Raw genomic sequence first — 25880 nt, 5'->3', positions numbered from 1 at the left:
CCAGGCTTATGTTCTAGCCCCTCTTGCTCCGGCACTGCTCCCCACTGAGCTGAGGCCATTACCAATGAGTGTGTGTGCACTTCGAGGAAACAGAGCTAGCTTAGACCTTGGACCTGCCTCTGACCAGTAGAGACAGTCATTCCAGGTCATGTGTCCCTGCAGACACTCTGGGGAGAGTGAAGCTAACTACAGGCTGGAGACAGCCATCACAGGAACTCGCTTCCCACTGCACACTATGGATGTGAATAGAATGTTAACATGATTGCTAATAGAATGTTAATAGAAACCTTATTCAAAGTCACCCCAAACTGAAAGCAATCAAGATGTTATTCAACAGATGAACGAATAAAACCATACATATAAATGAAACATTTTCTAACAATACAAAGGAAGGAACTCTTGATACATGCAACAACTTGGATGAATCGCGAATGCATTATGCTAAATGAAAGAAGCCAGTCTCAAAATGTTACATACTGTGTCACTGTGTTTGTATAATAGTTGGAAAAGGTAAAACTATAGGGATGGGAAACAGATCACCAGTTATCAGAGGTTTGGGATGGGGGAGATGGTTTGACTACAAAGCAGCAGAATGAGGGAGATTTGGGGGCTGATGGAACTCTTTTGTATCCTGATTGTGGTGATAGTTACACAACTCAGTCCATGTGCTAAAACTCATGGTACTGAAAACAAAAAAGTTAATTTTACTATGTAATAAATCAAAATATATATAACTAAAAAAATTAAATGTGTCATACATAAAGGCTTGGGAATCATAATAGCATGCAAAATAGTACCAGCATTCTCAAAAGTGACATTGAAAGTCAGAAACCTTTTCAGCCTGAAATTATATATCAGCTATCAAATAAGCATGAAATTAAAGGTAATATTAAAGGTAATATTTGTTCATGCAAAGTCTTAAAAGAAATTATCACCCATGGTACCCGGAGAATGAGTCCCATCAAAACACTGTGGTAAACCAAGAACAATGAAGACATTAATTCTAGGAAGCAGAAGATCCCACTTAGGGGTTTGGTAAAGGAGTGTTCTAGGAGCAACACTCTAGGCAACCAATAAAGATTGAACCTGTGTCCAGGAAAATGATTTCCAACAACAAAGGAATGGACATAGTTGAAGATTGAGAAAATATTGCCAATTGGCCTATGACAGAAATGTAAGCTCTTGAGGGAAGGAACGTCATCAGTTTTTCTCAGTGATGTAGCACCATGTGTTAGAACAGTACCTTGTAAGCCCTCAATAGAGAATTGTTAAATGGAAAGGAGAGAAAGAGTGAAGGCGAAGAGAGGAATTTGAGACAGCAAGTATACATCGACTCTTAAGGAGTTTTTATGTGAAGGTGAGCAGAGAAAAATGGTGTAGCTTGAAGGGAAATTGGAATCAAAAGAAGGTTTTCTTTAATTGGGAGAAACGACAACATACTTGTATGCTGATAGGAATGATCCAAAATAGAGAAAAATATTTATGAATGAGGGAAGTTTGTTTCTGATTGCCTGTATACTCTCAATGAAATGGGAAGCAAGGTCATCAGGTGAGAGCGAAGGTGGTCCATGATCAGCAAGTACCCCCTCAACTTCCCCGGATCATCTTGTGATCTTCTTCTTTCTTTTAAAGTTTTATTTATTTATTTACTTATTTGGCTGCGCTGGGACTCTGTTGCTGCGCGCGGGCTTTCTCTAGTTGCGGTTAGGAGTCCCTTTACACAGAAACACACATGAAACATGATTACGCAGCAATCAGTCGATGAAAATGTTGTGACCAGCGGATGGTAGGAACTTGAAATTATATTTCCCTTAGCAGCAATGTTTCAGGATTGCCTAATTCAGTGTTCATGGCAACTTTATAGACTGCAAATAACTATCATGATAATGAGAGTCTACTGTATATTCATTTGGTGGAAGAGTGTACAGCAATGAAAATGAACAATTGCCTGCCACGTGCGACAACAGGGATGAATCTCAGTTACACAGTATCACACGGGAGAAGTCAGAAACAACACAGATGATTCCATTTACATAAAGACCAAAGGATGCAGCAAAACCAACGTTGTTAGGAATATGAACCTATGTAGAAAATAACTAAAGAAAAGGAAGGGAATGATGAAGACAAAGGATAGAGGTTACTTCTGAGGAGGGTGAAGGGAAAGGAATTGGAGCTTGCATGCAAGGAACTTCTAAGGTTATGGTGACATTTGAAAAAACACTGCTATAAAAGTTTACTGAGGGAATGAATGACTCCCATATCTGTATCCCTCTCCAGCTTTGACCCCTCACTGGTGTTCCAGAACCAAATTTCTAAGTGCATTCTGGCTAATTCCACCTGCATGTCCTATAAGAAACACATCCTTAATGTATCCAAAATCCCATCATTTCCCTCCCAATCTTTCTTTACTTCCTGTGTCCTTATGCTCCCCACCACAAAGTCACTCAAAACGGAAATGTTAGTCCTCTTTGACTTCTACTTCCTCGTGGTGGCCATAGAAACATGCCCCTCCAATCCACTGCAGGGAACATAGTAGATTGGCAAGTGCCAGCTGCCACTTCTCTGGCACCACCATTGTTTGTGCCAAGATCCCACATCCTCTGGGTAGCTCCCAGCCAGTGACTGAGCATGGCAGGGGCATACTGCTGCAGGACAGGGACTCCTCTAAATGGCAGCTGTAGGTTGGGGACTCCACATGAGCCTGAACAAACCAAACTAAACTGAACGAAAGTTTAGTGTTAGAACGAAACTGCATCAGAGATTCTTCTTATCTGACCCTCCTTTCCCCCACGTCTCTCTTACAGACGTCAGACCCGCATCACACCCTGAAGAAGAAGACTCATTCCTGCTCCTTCTCCTTTATCCTTCACATGCCATTCTCCCATCATGTTCGTCCATGTCCAATCATGCCTCGGTGTCCGTATTTTTGGAGGACCCAAACTAACAAAAGTGGTACCAGGAGTGGTCTGAGAAGTTAGCTATAAGACGGGGTTTATGGACCAGCTCACTCACTGCCCAAATGACAAAGAGCGTACCATTTTGAGTGTTATGTGGGGCATGGATAATCTCTAGCACAAGGTTACCTCCTGATTCCTTAAGGTTGTATCCATACGTACCTTGAAAAATATCCCAGTGGAGGGTCTTACTTGTGGCCTGTGAGATGATTCAGGCCTTTGAAGGGTAGGGAGGGCACTATGTCTATAGGGAGGGCAGAGGCGGCTGTTCATCACTGTTATACTGGCACCCTGCAAAGACATAATGAGAAACTAAGGGACATTACCAAACAGTTAAGGGCCAAGTGTAAGATTCATGGGGTTTTCTTGGTGGCTTACAAAATGCCCTTGCCTCCTGCAGAGACAGCTGAGTAGCTCACACATTATGCGATAACAATAAGTGCAGAACTCCACAGATGTATACATCCTTGACAAACACAGGCCTGTTATGGGAAGGTCAGGGCCCTTTTTGGAAAAACTTCAGACTCTGAAATGTAGGCCGGGTATATTGGCATGGATGTCTCCAAACGTTGGCTTATCAGATCCAAACGTCCTGAGGCTTCAAAACTTGCAGGGTGGCCCATCCTTCCCCAGCAACAGCTAACACATGCCCTGTGCTGGTAGATGCTACAGAGTCCGCTCCCCCACAAAGTGACAGACGCCTCTCCCAGGGAAACCCTCATCTCTTCTCCATAAACTCACTGGGATATGCCGAGCCTGATAAGGGGAAAAAGAAATTATACACCAAGAAATAACAAGCCGTACTGGCAGGAGCAGGGCAGTATCACTGGGATTGGATTTTGAGGGTGCTGGATCAAGTGGACAGGAATATACGAGAGGATAAGCAAGTTTTACTGAGCGGAGGCGCTTTCTCATGCCATGGGATTTAACACACGGGCAAGGACTCCCGGAGATGGAGGAAATTCACTGCCAGACTGGCCCTTTGAAACTTTGAGAAAGTGATGGCCCATAAGCAGAGAAGTGGAAATGCCTGCCTTGGATTGGCAGATGGTAGAGGAAGGAACAAAAAGGTTGAGTGATGCTAGGATGGACAGAAAAGGTGAGGCCAGTCACATGGCCTCATGGTTATGTCCCACTGTAGGGCTGAGAGGACACATCCCACTGTAGGACACATGTCCCACTGTAGGGCTGAGAGGACACCAAAGCCATCAGGAGTGTTCTGGTGAGAGGGGCCCCAGTATCACTAGAAGTTTGCTGGTTGCTCCCCTCGGGAGGCCAATGCCAATGATGGAAGGAAAGTGGTCCCGACCTGGGCTCATTACCACCCATGGGAGCCAACGAATTCTGACATAATAGAGGGCAGAGGGCAGCTCTTAACCAAGAGATGCCAGCAGACCACATTTCCAGTAACGACCAGCAAGGTCAGAGGGGCAGTCAAGAGTGCCTGCTTGACTGGCAGAAAGCTGAGAAGATGGCTCAGACAGCATGGCTCCCTAGGGGCAACTACAGCCAGCAAAAGGCAAGAATGCAAGAGAAGGAGGGCCATCATCCCGCTACAAAGCCACAGTCTCCTGCTCAGTTCCCGGTCCTGAGCCAATTCAGAGACCGGCCCCACTGAAGAGGTGGATGAGTCCTGAGGAGGAAGGATCCAGAAACAAGGCAGTGGGTTATGACCGTCCATAAAGAGAATGACTGCCATTTCTCAGGTGACTGTACCCTGAGGCTAGAAAAAGACCCAGACACTTTTACTACTACTGGACACAGGATCTGAGCTGACATTGATCCAGGAGGCCCAACGTGTCATGATGGGGCCCCATTAGAATGGGGCTTATGAGGCCCTGATATTAAAAGGAGTTGGGAATGGAGACCAGTTCACAGTGAGCTGAATGGGTCCCTGAACCAAAATAGCGGTCATTTCTCCAGTCCCCAAGCTGATAATGATAAGTGATACACTTGGCAGTTGGATCAATGACTTCCACATTGGGTCACTGCTCTGTGGGATAAGAGCTATCCCGGTGGGGAAAGCCAAGAGGAACCTCTGACACTGGCTCCCACCCCAGGCCAAGAGAGTAAGTCAAAGCCACTATTGGTTCCTGGTGAGCGTAGGGGGCTAAAGCAGAGATTAGTGACATCACTGGAGACGTATGGGATGCAGGGGAAGAGGAGGTAGGAGAGCCACAGGGACGAAGAGAGTGGAGAAGGTGAGAAGAAGTTCTGGGAGTCTCTCTCTCGGGGAGGGAGGAAGGGAATGGAAATGGTGAGAGGGAAGACGGAGGCTTCCACTGAATCCACTGCTAATGTTTCCTAGGGTGATGGTGCATGCAGGAGATTTTGCTATATCCTTCCTTATCCATTTTAACATATTTGAAATAGCACACCATGACTTAAAATGTCACTGGGAGAAGTGGAAGAGGGCGGTAACCACAAACAGGAAAGCACCATCGCGGGCCGGCTCGAGGAGGAGGATTGCAGATTTACGGTGCACCCAATCTCCCCTGCTCTGAAACTTCTCCACCATGGCCAGCTTCTCAGGTGCAGACCCAGAAAACTGGGCCTTTGAGTTCCGCAGGCAAGAGGGGTGCAGACACCCCAGGACTCTCCAGGGCATCAGTCAGAGCAGGATGCAGGAGAGAGAGGTGACTGAAAACAGAGGAGTATGAACAGGAAGGAGCAGAAGGAAGGTATGGGAGGAATGGAGCGGTGTCAGAGTAGGACTTGGGTGGCAAACAAGGGAAATTCTAACACCCATGGGCGGTATAGAAACCAAGGGAGGCACCACTCCCCAGACATCAGTACTGCTCAGCTCAGGGAAGCTGAGAACTGACAGTTCCAAGAAAAATTGAGAGACACCTGGCTATCCACACCCACCGCCATCACAACTGGTAGGCCTTGGTTGTGCGTCCTTCAAAACTTTGAAACATACTTGTACATATACTTAAATGAATTCTCATATATTACATAGGATTGACTGGTGTGTGTGCGTGTGCCCACGCACGCAAGTGATTTAACTTACAAATGTGAATCCAAAGCCATCGTTCTGCAACTTGCAGTTTGAAGTCAGGCGGATGCTTTCGAAAGCTGTGAGAATGGCCTGATGCATTCCGTTGGACTGCCACGCTTTATGCTACTGGATGCTAAGCCACGTTGCATTCATCCATCCATTTCCTTACTGACGGGAATTTGGAGTGTTCCCAGTAGTTCCCATTACCAACACCCTTGTGCATGTGTTCTTGTACACTACAGGTACCAGCGTGTCTCCGGAAGAAGTACCAGGCAGCGGACTTGTAGGAGTATAGAGGAAATAGATTCTTTTTATCTTCCTTTTAAAGATCTTAGGCTAAAAGCAAGGACTCTGGAGTCAGATTGATTGGTTTCAATCCAGCCGCTGATCCCCACGAGCCGAATGACCTTGGGCCAGTGGCCGAACCTCTCAGTGCCTGTTTCCTCACCGGTAAGAGGCCAGTAATAGTTGGTACTATAGGTAAAGGCGTGTCACGCGGATGCATTATTATTTATGCCCAGCGCTTAGAAGAGTGCCAGGCACAGAGTCCGGGCCGGCACTAAGTTGCTTTCGATGGATTCTCCCAAATTACCTCCCAAATGGGTCCTTTGCTCCACCACCACAGGGGTTTGCTCCTAACCTCTCCCACCCTCGGAATGGTTAAGCTCTTTGAAGGTTGTCAACCTAGTGTGTGAAACCCGATTCGTGGTTTTAGTTCACATCTCCAGGATCAGCGGTGGGGAGCATCTTTTGGGGTGTAACTGGCCACTGCGATTTCCTCTTCTTTGAATTTGCCTCAGAGAGAGCGAAGGTCTGATGGAGCGAGGCCAACCCCAAGTCTATGCGCCAAACCCGCCTGCCAATAACGTCTGCTGAGCCACATTAGATGGAGCAGTTGAGACAGAGACCTTACAGAACGAAAATACAATCCCTTTGCTCTCTGGCCGACCCCTGATCACTGACTGCGGGACTCCTGTGCCCATTCTCCTGTTGGGTCGTAAGGCTTGCGGTGGAAGGGAGGCTGGCAAATGCTTTCGGCGCGTGCTAGGCATCCAGCGCCTCCATCTTGACGTTTCATCCTCACCACCCCTGGAGCCCGGCGCCCTCACTCCCCGACGCCCTCGACCCCCTCTACACATGGGAAACGGAGGCTCACAGCTGTGACTCTAACCGGAAAGGGGAGGCGGGACAGGAGGAGGCGGGCCCAGAGGCTTGAGAGAGGGAGGCACTCCCACCATCCTCTTCACCAGCCAACTGCCCGGACCGCCCACGGGCTTGCGAGCAAACCAGAGGCCCTCGACCCCATTGGTTAGGCCTCAAAGGGGCGGGCGAACAAGGCACCCACTGGTTGGCGGGGGCCGGACCAATGAGGAGGCTGCTGCGCGGGCGTGGGAGGCGCGCTGAAAGTGGCACGTCCTTTCTTTTGAGGCGAGCTCGTGCGGCGCGTCAGGTGGATGACACTGCCCTCTGAGCGCCTCCCCCCTAGCCCGCCCTGACCGCGACTGCGACTCGGGCCATCGACCGTCGCCCCGGTTCCGGGGCCGCCCAGGTCGCGACATGAGCTCCCCGGATGAGGTGTCTGTGTGGAGAAGGCGTGTCCGCCCAAAAGTCAGGGAGCGGGCCAGCGTCCGCGTGACCAGCCCCGCAATCCCTCGGGGACCCGACCCAGGCCCCGAACCTGGGGAGCCGCGGAGCGGCGAGGGCGGAGGCAGCTTCCCGGACCCCGAGGGCTTCCAGTCGAAGCGGGAGATGCTGGAAGCGCGAGGGCCTGTGCTATGGGGCAGCGAAGGCGGACCTGGCTCCCCAGATGACCACACGAGGGACCTCCTGGACCTGATCGAGGAGTCTGAGGAGGCCGAGGAGGCCAACCTGCAGCAGCTGACCGACCAGCACGTGCTGGGCGTCCGCAGATACCCGGACCCCGAGGGCTTCGAGTCTGAGCGGGAGATGCTGGAAGCGGGAGGGCCGGTGCTGTGGGCCCGCGAAGGCGGAACTGGCTCCCCAGATTACCACACGAGGGACCTCCTGGACCTGATCGAGGAGTCTGAGGAGGCCAACCTGCAGCAGCTGACCGACCAGGACATGCTGGGCGTCCGCAGATACCCGGACCCCGAGGGCTTCCAGTCTGAGTGGGAGATGCTGGAAGCGGGAGGGCCGGTGCTGTGGGGCAGTGAAGGCGGACCTGGCTCCCCAGATGACCACACGAGGGACCTCCTGGACCTGATCGAGGAGTCTGAGGAGGCCAACCTGCAGCAGCTGACCAACCAGGACGTGCTGGGCGTCCACAGATACCCGGATCCTGAGGGCTTCCAGTCTGAGCGGGAGATGCTGGAAGCGGGAGGGCCGGTGCTGTGGGGCCGCCAAGGCGGACCTGGCTCCCCAGATTACCACACGAGGGACCTCCTGGACCTGATCGAGGAGTCTGAGGATGCCGAGGAGGCCAACCTGCAGCAGCTGACCGACCAGGACGTGCTGGGCGCCCGCAGATACCCGTCCCCGGAGAGCTCCACTGCCTTCAAAGAGTCCACCGTGTGGATAATGCGCCTCATGGCAGGTCCCGTCAGTCGAGGAGCGCCCGGCCGGAGCTGTGGGCAGGCGCCGACGGCTCCAGCCGGCCCTCTCCACCTCGATAGGCCTGAAGCGGGCCGGGCCTTGGGGAACCCTAAGAGAGGCACTAAGCGTAGGTTGAACGTGGCTGCGGATCGCCAGCGGCGCTCCGCAGAAGGCCTGGCCTGGCTGCTGTCCGACTCCGAGTCCTCAGATGAATTCAGTGAGACACAGCTGATGACGGTGAGCACTTACCCCAGAGGAGGAGGCCAGGCCAAGCCCAGCAGACCCGAGGATCCCGGGGACACTCCCAGACACTCGAAGTTCCAAGCCAGGGAGAATTTCCTTCACGTGACAGGCTCTTCCCTGTCGTCGGCTCCGCGAGGACTCTCTTCGGTTGTGGAAAGGCAGGGCGTGGGAGAGCAGGGCATCTCTTCCCCTAAGAAAACGCAGAGCGTGCTGTGGGGGAAGGGGGGCAGCAAGCCCAGCTACCCGGAAGCTGCTGCTGCTGCTGCTGCTGCTTCTGCTTCTGCTGCTGCTGCAGGTGGCCTGCCGCAGGTCACTCCTAGGAAGAACGGAGCCCAGGAGAAGAAATCCGTCGGGGGAGCATCCAAACTTGCCCTGGGGGGAACCTTCCGTTCCCGGGGGCAGCGAATCTCGGCAACTCCCGTGGAACCGGCCACCTTCCCCCCAATCTCTGGTATTCCGCAGCCTGGGAGACCCAAGAGTTATACCTTAGTCCTTTCGGGAACCAAACAGTCCAAGCACAGCGGCGCTGGGAAGAAATCCGTGGTCAGTTGGGCAAGGGAGTCTGAGGCGGTGGCGGGAGAAGATAAGGACCCAAATAGAGACCCAGCCCCAAAGGGCCAGGTGAGTAGGCCATGCTCCTCCTCTCTCCCCACTCTTCCCCCCCCCACACAGCTTCCAGGGCACACGTCTTCATCCATGCTGCCTCTGTCCACCCCTCAGTGGTCAGCATTGGGTGCCCCTCGGTCACTGGGTCATTACGATGCCAGATCGGGCTCCTGCGCTTTCTCAGTGTCCCACTGTTGTCCCTAGATCAGCTCTGCCTGCTGGCCTGGGGCTGACAGAGGGAGAAAGTGCTAACGAGATCAGCCTTTCAATTCCCTTCCCAATTCCCTGCCTTACCCTGGCCTGAATCACACAACTCTCTCTCTCTCTCTCCCTGCCTCTCTCTCGCTCTGTCTGTCTCTCTCTGTCTCTGCCTCTCTCTCTGTATCTCTGTCTCTGCCTCTCTCTCTCTCTCTCTCTCTCTCTCTCTCTCTCTTACACACTCACACACACACACACACACACACACACACACACACACACACACTTCCTTAGTCCAAATCGGTGAGAAATTTTTGTTTCAGCTGCTAACTCACAGGCCAGGGATATCTTGTCTGCGCATGCATCGTAGAAAAGCCAGCAGTGGCGACGTCAACACCAGAGGCCCCCAAGATCCAGGAAACTCAGAACCCTTGGCCCTGAACCAGGGAGAAGTCGTGCACAAGGGCCCTGCCCCCTCAGGTGACTGTCGTGGGTTTGAGTGGAGGGGAGGGAAGAGGGGTTGAGGACAGAAACCTCTGCCTCTGTCTCGGCTGGGGGCACAGACTTGCACCCAGGCAGCTTCTCCCACAGGAGACGGGGTGCTGGCAGGGCTGGCCTTGAGCCACATCATCCTCTGTGTGGGGTTTGTGCGGCCGGGGTGATCGGTGGCAGTGCCCCAAACAGCTGTTCCGGGTGTAGACTTGCAGGGGAACAGCCTTTTCTGTTAAGTCCTGTTCGGCCACATTGCTCTCCCAAGTGCTGGCTGTGGCTGCAGCTCTGGGAGGGTCGAATCCAGAGCCGCATTTTTGGGGACCACAATGGCGAAATGGCTGCCCCCGGGGAACAGGGGAGGCAGGCCCAGAGACAAGGTTCCGGCCGCTGGGCAGAGCAGGGGCGGCTGGTTGCCAGCAGAGGATGGTGCTGCCTCACCTCACTTTAGAGCCCGCTTGGCCCTTTCCACCTCACTGGGAGCCTGGGAAGCTGGATTGTGTGTCCTTTCCCTCTCAGGTGACCGGGAGCCACTTGACCATCCCCCAAGACCGGAAACGCAGCAGCAGCCACTGGGAATGCCCTGCTGTCCTTGGGTAATGCTTCCTCTGCATCCTGGAAATGCAGGCCCAAACTTGAGGGTGGGATCTGGGTCCAAGTTCAGCTGACATGTGTGGGCTCCCCCTCCCCTGCTCCCATCACGTACCCCACGGAGGGAGCCCACCTCCTTTCTGCTGAGACCAGTCCAACCACCCGGCTTTGGGGTGGAGGGCCCGGGGGAGAGGAGAAAGGGAGGAGAGAGGAGGCCAGCATATACTAATCATTTCTCTTCCTCCTCTGTCTCCTGGCCTAGTGTCTCGAGCTAAAGAGAGAAGTAGACGAACTTAAGGAGCAACTTGGTATGAGGAACCAGGGCCGGAGAGTGGTGTCTTAGTGCAGAAGCCGGGTGGGCACCTGGGGTGCGGGTGGGCTGCAGGGGCAGTGGGCCTGGCAAGGACCAACATCCCTGTGGGGAGGAAAACCTCTCAGGCCTGGCCCTGGAGCCGGTTCTGCATGTACAACTGGGCGTGTGTACAAATAGCAAAGTACTTTCTGGACTGCATGCACACTTCGACAACCAGACCAGTCCTAGGGAATGTCCTTCTGATAGGACTTTTAGAGATGCCTCATTGATTTTTCCCTTGAACTGCTGCTTGGTGTGGCTCCTAAGGTTCTTGTTGGATTGTTTGTTTGTGTGTGTGACAAGTTCTGAGTGGTTGTGGCACGGCCCACAGCATGAGAGCTGCTGGCACAGATTGTTTCTCTTTAGGAACCGGTTCCACATTCAATTTGGGTGGTGGGGAGTGATCAGGCCCAGAGCTCTTTGCATGGGGTCTGGAGGGGTTTCAGGTTTCAGGGCTAGGCGGTTCCTCACGGGGATGGGGGACAGGCTTCTGTATCCCTCTGTCTGGAGCACCTGCTAATGCCTGTCCCTGTTGCAGCCGCCATGCAGTACCTGGCTGACAAGTTGCAGACCCTTTGAAGTGAGTGTTACACACACCGCACCCCTTCCCACAGTCCTGGCTGTTGAGCAGGGCTGGGGCCTGGCCCTGGCTTGAGGCTCTTCCCTGATTCTGCTGTTTCACAGGTTGAGCCCAGCGTCTTCCTGCAAGAGGAGCAGCTGGTACCTTTGGGGCCCTGGAGCTGTGGCCAAGCTCGTTCCCTCCTGTTCTGCCTCAGCTAGGGCTTCCTCTACCCCTGTTTTGTCCCTGCCCTGCCCCAGTTTCACAGCAGTTTCCAATTAAAGTACCTCTCACATTCTGTGTTCTGCCTTCTCTCTGGAGGGGTCGGGGTCAGGGTCGGGGTAGGGGGCCGGGGCGGGTCGCTGCTCCACGTCAGAGCCTTTTCCAGAACGGTATCTCTGACATCCTGTGGTGGGGACTCTGGGACAGCCTCTACTACCATCCCTGCAGACAAGCCAGCGGAGTGCCAAATATCTGGGTCCTCTGTGTACTCTGCCTGGCCACATTGGCACGTCCTCTGTTTCCCCCGAAGGCCCTCTTCTAGTTCTCTCCAAACCCCCCTCCTCCTCTGGGGTCTGGCGGTTCCCATTCATCTCTGCCATTCACCCTTCCCATCAGCAGGAACTCATGACCGCCTTCCAGAGCTCCAATCTGGAAGCATTCACATCCTGCCTGCCGTAGCCAGCTGACCACCCTCCTCCAGCCGGGTCGTCTGTACACCCTTGAGTGGAAATTGGCCCGTCAGGTTCTATGGCAAGTGTGGTTAGTCGGTGTGTGTTGTTGCATGGTCCCCGTCAAATACTCTTCCACCAGCCCCATGACACAGATTTTCCTGGAAATGATATTTCCGTGTCCCAGCTCAATCTCCCAGACCGCCTCTTTAGGACACACGAGATTGAGTCTGAACTCCATGTTCGATTTCTCCCTCACTCGAGGTTGTGGAGCACTTCCCTCAGCCAGGACCCAGGGCTGTACCAGCCTGAGACTCAGAGGGACAGATTTGTGTTTGAGTGAGGCAAGGGTGGTTCTGCCTGACACACTTCCCGAAAGACCGGTGTTTTACTACACAAAAGGGGGTATGATGGTAGATTGGCCATTCAAGGTTGGTGACTGTGTGTCCCTGTGTGTGAATAAATGTAATCAGGGGTAATCTCCCTTGAGGGAGAAAGATGTGATTCAGGGAGTAAAGGGAGTAGAGGCTGGTCCAGGTTCTGGAAGGCATCGAATGAACAAAAGCAAGGGTCTGATCTGTTTTGTTCAAGGCTTGTCGTTAAATTCCCAAAACATGGGAGGGGGATGATGCAGAAGTCACCAAACCCCACGACAGGGTGTCGGGATACTCGGAATGCTGGATTCGCTGGAGGTGGCTCTCGATCCTACTCTGTGATCCTATGATGTCTGACAACTACTGTGGGTGTGGATGGAATGAGATTGGGAAGGGTGGCTCCTCAGAGTAGCTCATCTTAGAATCAGGGGACCCATATATGAGGCCACCCAACATGAGCTACCCGGGACAGGGGCAGGATGGGCGCAGTGATGATGGGAAGTAAGGAGTGACTGCACCTGGACAATGGGGAGCACTTGGGTCCACCCTTCCCCCATATTCTCACCCTGACTCCCTTCCAGAGTCCATGGCATGAGCTCAGGTGGACAGACCACAGGTGGGATGGGACAGTCACAGACCTCAGGGTCAGAAAAGAACGTTCGTGGGACTTAATCCTTCCCCTCAAACCCCTCCCTGGAGAAGGTGGGCTTGATTGCTGCCCAGGCCTCTGGCTCGATTCCTAGAATGTACCCAGTGCCCCACCCAGCCTGTAGCAGGCTTATGTTCTAGCCCCTCTTGCTCCGGCACTGCTCCCCACTGAGCTGAGGCCATTACCAATGAGTGTGTGTGCACTTCGAGGAAACAGAGCTAGCTTAGACCTTGGACCTGCCTCTGACCAGTAGAGACAGTCATTCCAGGTCATGTGTCCCTGCAGACACTCTGGGGAGAGTGAAGCTAACTACAGGCTGGAGACAGCCATCACAGGAACTCGCTTCCCAGTGCACACTATGGATGTGAATAGAATGTTAACATGATTGTTAATAGAATGTTAATAGAAACCTTATTCAAAGTCACCCCAAACTGAAAGCAATCAAGATGTTATTCAACAGATGAACGAATAAAACCATACATGTATAAATGAAACATTTTTTAACAATACAAAGGAAGGAACTCTTGATACATGCAACAACTTGATTGAATCGTGAACGCATTAGGCTTAATGAAAGAAGCCAGTCTCAAAATGTTACATACTGTGTCATTGTGTTTGTATAATAGTTGGAAAAGGTAAAACTATAGGGATGGGAAACAGATCACCAGTTATCAGAGGTTTGGGATGGGGGAGATGGTTTGACTACAAAGCAGCAGAATGAGGGAGATTTGGGGGCTGATGGAACTCTTTTGTATCCTGATTGTGGTGATAGTTACACAACTCTCTCCATGTGTTAAAACTCATGGTACTGAAAACAAAAAAGTTTATTTTACTATGTAATAAATCAAAATATATATAACTAAAAAAATTAAATGTGTCATACATAAAGGCTTGGGAATCATAATGGCATGCAAAGTAGTACCAGCATTCTCAAAAGTGACATTGAAAGTCAGAAAACTTTTCAGCCTGAAATTATATATCAGCTATCAAATAAGCATGAAATTAAAGGTAATATTAAAGGTAATATTTGTTCATGCAAAGTCTTAAAAGAAATTATCACCCATGGTACCCGGAGAATGAGTCCCATCAAAACACTGTGGTAAACCAAGAACAATGAAGACATTAATTCTAGGAAGCAGAAGATCCCACTTAGGGGTTTGGTAAAGGAGTGTTCTAGGAGCAACACTCTAGGCAACCAATAAAGATTGAACCTGTGTCCAGGAAAATGATTTCCAACAACAAAGGAATGGACATGGTTGAAGATTGAGAAAATATTGCCAATAGGCCTATGACAGAAATGTAAGCTCTTGAGGGAAGGAACGTCATCAGTTTTTCTCAGTGATGTAGCACCATGTGTTAGAACAGTACCTTGTAAGCCCTCAATAGAGAATTGTTAAATGGAAAGGAGAGAAAGAGTGAATGCGAAGAGAGGAATTTGAGACAGCAAGTATACATCGACTCTTAAGGAGTTTTTATGTGAAGGTGAGCAGAGAAAAATGGTGTAGCTTGAAGGGAAATTGGAATCAAAAGAAGGTTTTCTTTAATTGGGAGAAACCACAACATACTTGTATGCTGATAGCAATGATCCAAAATAGAGAAAAATATTTATGAATGAGGGAAGTTTGTTTCTGATTGCCTGTATACTCTCAATGAAATGAGAAGCAAGGTCATCAGGTGAGAGCGAAGATGGTCCATGATCAGCAAGTACCCCCTCAACTTCCCCGGATCATCTTGTGATTTTCTTCTTTCTTTTAAAGTTTTATTTATTTATTTTTTTTTTTGGCTGCGCTGGGACTCTGTTGCTGCGCGCGGGCTTTCTCTAGTTGCGGTTAGCAGGGGCTACTCTTCGTTGCAGTGCGTGGGCTTCTCATTGCAGTGGCTTCTCCTGTTGTGGAGCATGGGCTCTAGGCACGCAAGCTTCAGCAGTTGTGGCACGCAGGCTCTAGAGCACAGGCTCCAGTAGCTGTGCCGCACAGGCTTAGTTGCTCCGTGGCATATGGGATCTTCTGGGATCAGGGATCGAACTCGTGTCCCCTACATTGGCAGGCAGATTCTTAACCACTGTGCCACCAGGGAAGTCCCGTGATCTTCTTGTATGGAACTTTTCATAATAAAGTGCTGTGAAAAATTAAAAAGAAGTGCTTTTGTTCATTAAAAGGTATGATAAAAAGAGTGAAGGCAAGCTAAATACTAGAAGATATTTACATAACATGAAATCATCAAAGAATTAAAGTATAGGATACCTAAATAACTTCCACAAATAAAAATGTAAACAACCCAAGGGGAAAATGGGCAAAAGACACTAAATGAACACCTCATAGACAAGAAAATCCCCAAGGCCAAGCATATGAAAAGCTGCTCAATATTATTACTAATCAAGAAATTGCAAATTAAATCTACAATGAGACACCATTTCACTATCACAAGATTGACAACAATTTTGTACTTTGTAAATATCAAATGTTGATGAGGATGTGGAACACTTAAACACTGTTGATAGGAGTAGAAATTAGCATGACCGCATTGTAAAAAATCTGGCATGATCTAGTAACGTTGGAAATCTTCTTTCCCTATGAGATGACAAGTTCAGTCCTAAGTATGAGCACTGGAACACAGCTTCCCAGCCATTTTATTCTATGGCTCACACAGAAAATGATGATTGTATGGCATACAGGAGTCAGATGACAAAGTTGTTCAGGGCCAGAACCAAGCGGTCCAGGGGCTGCTGTCTGGCTGTCTCTGGAGATGAAGGCCTCAAAGTCCCAGGTCCAAAAGTTGGAAAGCTCTGCCCTGGAAGGCTCTTGTACGTGGGCACCAGGAAACATGCGCCAGAGTGTTTATACTAGCACTATGAATAGTATGTGCCCAAATAGAAACAACCCAAATTACCCATTGACAGCAGAATGCATACATAGGTTGAGATACAGTTGATTCTTGTTATTTGTAGATTCCGTACATGCAAATTCCCCTATTTGCTGAAATTCATTTTTAACCACAAATCAGTACCAGAGTGCTTTCCTCCTCCTTTGAGAGAGCTGTGAAAAATTTGAGTTGGTGGAATATGCTCCAACTGAGGTCAAACAAGGTGACGCTCTGCCTTCTGGTTTCAGTCTCAGACTGCAAGCAAGTGTCCTTTTCATGATTTATTTGGTGCCACATAGTTTGCATTTTTGTGCTTCTTTGTTGGTGATTTCATAATTAAAGATGGCCTCCAAGCTTAGTGCTGAAGTATCGTCTAGTGTTCTTGAGTGCAAAATGACTATGACGTACACTCAAGAAAATATGTGTGTTACATAAACCTTGCTCAGGCATGATTTAGAATGCTGTTGGCTGTGAGGTCAATGTGAATGAATCAATAATATTTGTATTAAATAGAGTGCCATTAGACAGAAACACACATGAAACGATTACACAGCGATCAGTCGATGAAAATGTTGTGACCAGCGGATGGTAGGAACTTGAAATTATATTTCCCTTAGGAGCAACGTTTCAGGATTGCCTAATTCAGTGTTCATGGCAACTTTATAGACTGCAAATAACTATCATGATAATGAGAGTCTACTGTATATTCATTTGGTGGAAGAGTGTACAGCAATGAAAATGAACAATTGCCTGCCACATGCGACAACAGGGATGAATCTCAGTTACACAGTATCACACGGGAGAAGTCAGAAACAACACAAATGATTCCATTTACATAAAGACCATAAAGGATGCAGCTAAACCAACGTTGCTAGGAATATGAACCTATGTAGAAAATAACTAAAGAAAAGGAAGGGAATGATGAAGACAAAGGATAGAGGTTACTTCTGAGGAGGGTGAAGGGAAAGGAATTGGAGCTTCCATGCAAGGAACTTCTAAGGTTATGGTGACATTTGAAAAAACACTGCTATAAAAGTTTACTGAGGGAATGAATGACTCCCAAATCTGTATCTCTCTCTAGCTTTGACCCCTCACTGGTGTTCCAGAACCAAATTTCTAAGTGCATTCCACCTGCATGTCCTATAAGAAACACAACCTTAATGTATCCAAAATCCCATCATTTCCCTCCCAATCTTTCTTTACTTCCTGTGTCCTTATGCTCCCCACCACAAAGTCACTCAAAACGGAAATGTTAGTCATCTTGGACTTCTGCTTCCTCGTGGTGGCCATAGAAACATGCCCCTCCGATCCACTGCAGGGAACATAGTAGATTGGCAAGTGCCAGCTGCCACTTCTCTGGCACCACTATTGTTTGTGCCAAGATCCCACATCCTCTGGGTAGCTCCCAGCCAGTGACTGAGCATGGCAGGGGCATACTGCTGCAGGACAGGGACTCCTCTAAATGGCAGCTGTAGGTTGGGGACTCCACATGAGCCTGAACAAACCAAACTAAACTGAACGAAAGTTTAGTGTTAGAACGAAACTGCATCAGAGATTCTTCTTATCTGACCCTCCTTTCCCCCACGTCTCTCTTACAGACGTCAGACCCGCATCGCACCCTGAAGAAGAAGACTCAATCCTGCTCCTTCTCCTTTATCCTTCACATGCCATTCTCCCATCATGTTCGTCCATGTCCAATCGTGCCTCGGTGTCCGTATTTTTGGAGGACCCAAACTAACAAAAGTGGTACCAGGAGTGGTCTGAGAAGTTAGCTATAAGACGGGGTTTATGGACCAGCTCACTCACTGCGCAAATGACAAAGAGTGTACCATTTTGAGTGTTATGTGGGGCATGGATAATCTCTAGCACAAGGTTACCTCCTGATTCCTTAAGGTTTTATCCATACGTACCTTGAAAAATATCCCAGTGGAGGGTCCTACTTCTGGCCTGTGAGATGATTCAGGCTTTTGAAGGGTAGGGAGGGCACTATGTCTATAGGGAGGGCAGAGGCGGCTGTTCATCACTGTTATACTGGCGCCCTGCAAAGACATAATGAGAAACTAAGGGACATTACCAAACAGTTAAGGGCCAAGAGTAAGATTCATGGGGTTTTCTTGGTGGCTTACAAAATGCCCTTGCCTCCTGCAGAGACAGCTGAGTAGCTCACACATTATGCGATAACAATAAGTGCAGAACTCCAGAGATGTATACATCCTTGACAAACACAGGCCTGTTATGGGAAGGTCAGGGCCCTTTGTGGAGAAACTTCAGACTCTGAAATGTAGGCCGGGTATATTGGCATGGATGTCTCCAAACGTTGGCTTATCAGATCCAAACGTCCTGAGGCCTCAAAGCTTGCAGGGTGGCCCTTCCTTCCCCAGCAACAGCTAACACATGCCCTGTGCTGGTAGATGCTACAGAGTCCGCTCCCCCACAAAGTGACAGATGCCTCTCCCAGGGAAACCCTCATCTCTTCTCCATAAACTCACTGGGATATGCCGAGCCTGATAAGGGGAAAAAGAAATTATACACCAAGAAATAACAAGCCTGTACTGGCAGGAGCAGGGCAGTATCCCTGGGATTGGATTTTGAGGGTGCTGGATCAAGTGGACAGGAATATAAGAGAGGATAAGCAAGTTTTACAGAGCGGAGGCACTTTCTCATGCCATGGGATTTAACACACGGGCAAGGACTCCCGGAGATGGAGGAAATTCACTGCCAGACTGGCCCTTTGAAACTTTGAGAAAGTTATGGCCCATAAGCAGAGAAGTGGAAATGCCTGCCTTGGATTGGCAGATGGCAGAGGAAGGAACAAAAAGTTTGAGTGATGCAAACATGCTAGTACGGACAGAAAAGGTGAGGCCAGTCACATGGCCTCATGGTTATGTCCCACTGTAGGGCTGAGAGGACACATCCCACTGTAGGACACATGTCCCACTGTAGGGCTGAGAGGACACCAAAGCCATCAGGAGTGTTCTGGTGAGAGGGGCCCCAGTATCACTAGAAATTTGGTGGTTAGTCCCCTCTGGAGGCCAATGCCAATGATGGAAGGAAAGTGGTCCCGACCTGGGCTCATTACCACCCATGGGAGCCAACGAATTCTGACATAATAGAGGGCAGAGGGCAGCTCTTAACCAAGAGATGCCAGCAGACCACATTTCCAGTAACGACCAGCAAGGTCAGAAGGGCAGTCAAGAGTGCCTGCTTGACCGGCAGAAAGCTGAGAAGATGGCTCAGATAGCATGGCTCCCTAGGGGCAACTACAGCCAGCAAAAGGCAAGAATGCAAGAGAAGGAGGGCCATCATCCCGCTACAAAGCCACAGTCTCCTGCTCAGTTCCCGGTCCTGAGCCAATTCAGAGACTGGCCCCACTGAAGAGGTGGATGAGTCCTGAGGAGGAAGGATCAAGAAAAAAGGCAGTGGGTTATGACCGTCCCTAAAGAGAATGACTGCCATTTCTCAGGTGACTGTACCCCGAGGCTAGAAAAAGACCCAGACACTTCTACTACTACTGGACACAGGATCTGAGCTGACATTGATCCAGGAGGCCCAAAGTGTCGTGATGGGGCCTCATTAGAATGGGGCTTATGAGGCCCTGATATTAAAAGGAGTTGGGAATGGAGACCGGTTCACAGTGAGCTGAATGGGTCCCTGGACCAAAATAACGGTCATTACTGCAGTCCCCAAGGTGATAATGATAAGTGATACACTTGGCAGTTGGAGCAACGACTTCCACATTGGGTCACTGCTCTGTGGGATAAGAGCTATCACGGTGGGGAAAGCCAAGAGAAACCTCTGACACTGGCTCCCACCCCAGGCCAAGAGAGTAGGTCAAAACCAGTATTGGATTCTGGTGAACGTAGGGGGCTAAAGCAGAGATTAGTGACATCATTGGAGACGTATGGGATGCAGAGGAAGAGGAGGTTGGAGAGCCACAGGGACGAAGAGAGTGGAGAAGGTGAGAAGTTGTTCTGGGAGTCTCTCTCTGGGGGAGGGAGGAAGGGAATGGAAATGGTGAGAGGGAAGACGGAGGCTTCCACTGAATCCACTGGTAATGTTTCCTAGGGTGATGGTGCATGCAGGAGATTTTGCTATATCCTTCCTTATCCATTTTAACATATTTGAAATAGCACACCATGACTTAAAATGTCACTGGGAGAAGTGGAAGAGGGCGGTATCCACAAACGGGCAGGCACCATCGCGGGCCGGCTCGAGGAGGAGGATTGCAGATTTACAGTGCACCCAATCTCCCCTGCTCTGAAACTTCTCCAGCATGGCCAGCTTCTCAGGTGCAGACCCAGAAAACTGGGCCTTTGAGTTCCGCAGGCAAGAGGGGTGCAGACACCCCAGGACTCTCCAGGGCGTCAGCCAGAGCAGGATGCAGGAGAGAGAGGTGACTGAAGACAGAGGAGTATGAATGGGAAGGAGCAGAAGGAAGGTATGGGAGGAATGGAGCGGAGGCCCTCGACCCCATTGGTTAGGCCTCAAGGGGACGGGCGAACAAGGCACCCGCTGGTTGGCGGGGGCCGGACCAATGAGGAGGCTGCTGCGCGGGCGTGGGAGGTGCGCTGAAAGTGGCACGACCTTTCTTTTGAGGCGAGCTAGTGCGGCGCGTGAGGTGGCTGACGCTGCCTTCTGAGCGCCGCACGCCTATCCCACCGTGACCGCAACCGCGACTCGGGCCATAGACCGTCGACCCGGTTCCGGGGCCGCCCAGGTCGCGACATGAGCTCCCCGGATGAGGTGCCTGTGTGGAGAAGGCGTGTCCGCCCAAAGGTCAGGGAGCGGGCCAGCGTCCGCGTGGCCAGCCCCGCAATCCCGCGGGGACCCGACCCAGGGCCCGAGCCTGGGGAGCCTCGGAGCGGCGAGGGCGGAGGCAGCTTCCCTGACCCCGAGGGCTTCCAGTCGAAGCAGGAGATGCTGGAAGCGCGAGGGCCGGTGCTGTGGGGCCGCGAAGGCGGACCTGGCTCCCCAGATGACCACATGAGGGACCTCCTGGACCTGATCGAGGAGTCTGAGGAGGCCGAGGAGGCCAACCTGCAGCAGCTGACCGACCAGGACGTGCCGGGCGTCCGCAGGTACCCGTCCCCGTGGAGCTCCAGTGCCTTCAAAGTGTCCACCGTGTGGACACTGCACCTCGTGGAGGTTCCCGACGGTCGAGGAGCGCCCGACCAGAGCTATGGGAAGGCACCAACGGCTCTAGCCAGCCCTTTTTACCTCGGTGGGCCAGAAGCGGGCCGGGACTTGGGGAACCCTAAGAGAGGTACTAAGCGTAGGTTAAACATGGATGCGGATCGCCAGCGGCGCTCCGCAGAAGGCCTGGCCTGGCTGCTATCCGACTCCGAGTCCTCAGATGAATTCTGTGAGACACAGCTGATGACGGTGAGCACTTACCCCAGAGGGGGAGGCCAGGCCAAGCCCGGCAGACCCGAGGATCCCAGGGACACTCCCAGACACTCGAAGTTCCAAGCCAGGGAGAATTTCCTTCACGTGACAGGCTCTTCCCTGTCGTCGGCTCCGCGAGGACTCTCTTCGGTTGTGGAAAGGCAGGGCGTGGGGGAGCAGGGCATCTCTTCCCCTAAGAAAATGCAGAGCGTGCTGTGGGGGAAGGGGGGCAGCAAGCCCAGCTACCCGGGAGCTGCTGCTGCTGCTGCTGCTGCTTCTGCTTCTGCTGCTGCTGCAGGTGGCTTGCCGTGGGTCACTCCTAGGAAGAACGGAGCCCAGGAGAAGAAATCCGTCGGGGGAGCATCCAAACTTGCCCTGGGGGGAACCTTCCGTTCCCGGGGGCACGAATCTGTGCAACTCCCGTGGAACCGGCCACCTTCCCCCCAATCTCTGGTATTCCACAGCCTGGGAGACCCAAGAGTTATACCTTAGTCCTTTCGGAAACCAAACAGTCCAAGCACAGCGGCGCTGGGAAGAAATCCGTGGTCAGGTGGACAAGGGAGTCTGAGGCGGTGGCGGGAGAAGATAAGGACCCAAATAGAGACCCAGCCCCAAAGGGCCCGGTGAAAAGGCCATGCTCCTCCTCTCTCCCCACTCTTCCTCCCCCCACAGCACCCAGGGCAGACGTCTTCACCCATGCTGCCTCTGTCCACTCCTCAGAGGTCAGCATTGGGTGCCCCTCGGTCACTGGGTCATTACGATGCCACATCGGGCTCCTTTTCCTAGGGACAAACATTAAGGTAGCACTTCGGGTGTCCTGGGCCCGGTTCTCCATCCTTGGCCTCTTTCCAGCCTCCTCTGAGAGACTTGGGCTGGGATGGAAGGGAGGGCTGGTAGCTGAATTGGGTCGGGGGATCCCTTAAAAGCTTCCCCGGAAACCCTCAGTATTTAGACTCACCAGCTTCCCGAATCCTACTTCCTAGCTGTTCCGCAGACCTTCCTTGCAGGGGGCCTGGGCTTTCTCAGTGTCCCACTGTTGTGCCTAGATCAGCTCTGCCTGCTGGCCTGGGTCTGACAGAGGGAGAAAGTGCTAATGAGATCAGCCTTTCAATTCCCTTCCAAATTCCCTGCCTCACCCTTGCCCGAATCACACAATTCTCTGTCTCTCTCTCTGTCTCTCTCTGTCTCTCTCTCTCCATCTCTCTCCCTCTCTCTCTCTCTCTCTCTCTCTCTCACACACACACACACACACACACACACACTTCCTTAGTCCAAATCGGTGAGAAATTTTTGTTTCAGCTGCTAACTCACAGGCCAGGGACATCTTGTCTGCGCATTCATCGTAAAAAAGCCAGCAGTGGCGACGTCAACACCCGAAACCCCCAAGATCCAGGAAACTCAGAACCCTTGGCCCTGAACCGGGAAGAAGTCATGCCCAGGGGTCCTGCCCCCTCAGGTTAGTGTCGTGGGTTCGATATGAGGGGAGGGAAGAGGGGTTGAGGACAGAAACCTCTGCCTCTGTCTCGGCTGGGGGCACAGCCTTGCTCCCAGGCAGCTTCCCCCACAGGAGACGGTGTGCTGGCAGGGCTGGCCTTGAGCCACATCATCCTCTGTATGGGGTTTGTGTGACCAGGGTGATCGGTGGCAGTGCCCCAAACAGCTGTTCTGGTTGTAGACTTGCAGGGGAACAGCGTTTTCTGTTAAGTCCTGTTCGGCCACATTGCTCTCCCACGTGCTGGCTGTGGCTTCATCTCTGGGAGGGTCGAATCCAGAGCCCCATTGTTTGGGGACCACAATGGCGAAATGGCTGCCCCCGGGGAACAGGGGAGGCAGGCCCAGAGACAAGGCTCCGGCCGCTGGGGAGAGCAGGGGCGGCTGGTTGCCAGCAGAGGGTGGTGCTGCCTCACCTCACTTTAGAGCCCGCTTGGACCTTTCCACCTCACTGGGAGCCTGGGAAGCTGGATTGTGTGTCCTTTCCCTCTCAGGTGACCGGGAGCCACTTGACCATCCCCCAAGACCGGAAACGCAGCAGCAGCCACTGGTAATGCCCTGCTGTCCTTGGATAATGCTTCCTCTGCATCCTGGAAATGCAGGCCCAAACTCGAGGGTGGGATCTGGGTCCAAGTTCAGCTGACATGTGTGGGCTCCGCCTCCCCTGCCCCCATCACGTACCCCACGGAGGGAGCCCACCTCCTTTCTGCTGAGGCCAGTCTAACCACCCGGCTTTGGGGTGGAGAGCCCGGGGCAGAGGAGAAGGTGGAGGAGAGAGGAGGCCAGAGTATACTTATCATTTCTCTTCCTCCTCTGTCTGCTGGCCTAGTGTCTCGAGCTAAAGAGAGAAGTAGACGAACTTAAGGAGCAACTTGGTATGAGGAACCAGGGCCGGAGAGTGGTGTCTTAGTGCAGAAACCGGGTGGGCACCTGCCGTGGGGGTGGGCTGCAGGTGCAGTGGGCCTGGCAGGGACGATCATCCCTGTGGGGAGGAGAACCTCTCAGGCCTCCCCCTGGAGCTGGTTGTGCATGTACAGCTGGGCGTGTGTACAAATAGCAAAGTACTGTCTGGACTGCAGGCACACTTTGACAACCAGACCAGTCCTAGGGAATGTCCTTCTGATAGGACTTTTAGAGATGCCTCGTTGAGTTTTCCGTTGAACTGCTGCTTGGTGTGGCTTCTAAGGTTCTTGTTGGATTGTTTGTTTGTGTGTGTGACAAGTTCTGAGTGGTTGTGGCATGGCCCACAGCATGAGAGCTGCTGGCACACTTTGTTTCCCTTTAGGAACCGGTTCCACATTCAATTTGGGTGGTAGGGAGTGATCAGGCCCAGAGCTCTTTGCATCAGGTCTGGAGGGGTTTCAGGTTTCAGGGCTAGGCGGTTCCTCAGGGGGATGGGGGACAGGCTTCTATATCCCTGTGTCTGGAGCGCCTGGTAATGCCTGTCCCTGTTGCAGCCGCCATGCAGTACCTGGCTGACAAGTCGCAGACCCTTTGAAGTGAGTGTTACACACACCGTACCCCTTCCCACAGTCCTGGCTGTTCAGCAGGGCTGCGGGCTGGCCCTGGCTTGAGGCTCTTCCCTGACTCTGCTGTTTCACAGGTTGAGCCCAGCGTCCTCCTGCAAGAGGAGCAGCTGGTACCTTTGGGGCCCTGGAGCTGTGGCCAAGCTCGTTCCCTCCTGTTCTGCCTCAGCTAGGACTTCCTCTCCCCCTTGTTTTGCCTCCTCTGCCCCCTAGTTTCACAGCTGTTTACAATTAAAGTACCTCTCATATTCTGTGTTCTCCCTTCTCTCTGGAGGGGTCGCGGTCGGGGTCGGGGTCGGGGTAGGGGTCTGGGGCAGGGCACTGCTCCAGGTCAGATCCTTTTCCAGAGTGGTATCTCTGACATCCTGTGGTGGGGACTCTGAGCCAGCCTCTGCTACCATCCCTGCAGACAAGCCAGCGGAGTGCCACAGGTCTGGGTCCTGTGTGTGCTCTGCCTGGCCACATTGGCACGTCCTCCGTTTCCCCCGAAGGCCCTCTTCTAGTTCTCTCCAAACACCCCTCCTCCTCTGGGGTCTGGCGGTTCCCATTCATCTCTGCCATTCACCCTCCCCATCAGCAGGAACTCATGACCCCCTTCCGGAGCTCCAATCTGGAAGCATTCACATCCTGCCTGCCGTAGCCAGCTGACCACCCTCCTCCAGCCAGGTCGTCTGTACACCCTTGAGTGGAAATTGGCCCGTCAGGTTCTATGGCAAGTGTGGTTAGTCGGTGTGTGTTGTTGCATGGTCCCCGTCAAATACTCTTCCACCAGCCCCATGACACAGATTTTCCTGGAAATGATATTTCCGTGTCCCAGCTCAATCTCCCAGACCGCCTCTTTAGGACACACGAGATTGAGTCTGAACTCCATGTTCGATTTCCCCCTCACTCGAGGTTGGGGAGCACTTCCTTCCCTCAGCCAGGACCCAGGGCTGTACCAGCCTGAGACTCAGAGGGACAGATTTGTGTTTGAGTGAGGCAAGGGTGGTTCTGCCTGACACCCTTCCCGAAAGACCGGTGTTTTACTACACAAAAGGGGGTATGATGGTAGATTGGCCATTCAAGGTTGGTGACTGTGTGTCCCTGTGTGTGAATAAATGTAATCAGGGGTAATCTCCCTTGAGGGAGAAAGATGTGATTCAGGGAGTAAAGGGAGTAGAGGCTGGTCCAGGTTCTGGAAGGCATTGAATGAGCAAAAGCAAGGGTCGGATCTGTTTTGTTCAAGGGTTGTCGTTAAATTCCCAAAACATGGGAGGGGGATGATGCAGAAGTCACCAAACCCCACGACAGGGTGTCGGGATGCTCGAAATGCTGGATTCGCTGGAGGTGGCTCTCGATCCTACTCTGTGATCCTATGATGTCTGACAACTCCTGTG

The 25880-nt window shown here is 51.8% G+C and overlaps 2 protein-coding genes across 2 annotated transcripts; both read left to right on the top strand.

Annotated features, from left to right (window-relative positions):
- The first annotated feature begins 5610 nt into the window (after window positions 1-5610).
- Window positions 5611-11566, top strand: LOC136142138 (uncharacterized protein CXorf49 homolog). Its single transcript, XM_065900186.1, has 7 exons — window positions 5611-5635; window positions 7442-7809; window positions 8395-9372; window positions 9879-10035; window positions 10564-10640; window positions 10898-10943; window positions 11526-11566. The coding sequence occupies exons 1-7, from the start codon at window positions 5611-5613 to the stop codon at window positions 11564-11566; spliced, it is 1692 nt and encodes a 563-aa protein (XP_065756258.1).
- Window positions 11567-20827: 9261 nt separating this feature from the next.
- On the top strand, window positions 20828-24677 carry LOC136142137 (uncharacterized protein CXorf49 homolog). Its single transcript, XM_065900185.1, is given in 5 exon segments — window positions 20828-21881; window positions 21884-22110; window positions 23473-23528; window positions 24436-24445; window positions 24582-24677. Coding segments are annotated over 5 exon segments (1443 nt in total).
- Window positions 24678-25880: the final 1203 nt, after the last annotated feature.

This window comes from Phocoena phocoena, chromosome X, assembly GCF_963924675.1.
Source record: "Phocoena phocoena chromosome X, mPhoPho1.1, whole genome shotgun sequence".
NCBI lineage: Eukaryota > Metazoa > Chordata > Mammalia > Artiodactyla > Phocoenidae > Phocoena > Phocoena phocoena.
This window is presented reverse-complemented; position numbering and strand designations above follow the sequence as displayed.

Coding starts and splice junctions, on each gene's coding strand:
- LOC136142138 (XM_065900186.1), top strand. CDS start 5,611: ATGAACAGGAAGGAGCAGAAGGAAG. Junction 5,636..7,441: donor CAGGAAGGAGCAGAAGGAAG/GTATGGGAGGAA, acceptor CCTCCCCCCTAG/CCCGCCCTGACCGCGACTGC. Junction 10,036..10,563: donor CAAGGGCCCTGCCCCCTCAG/GTGACTGTCGTG, acceptor TTTCCCTCTCAG/GTGACCGGGAGCCACTTGAC.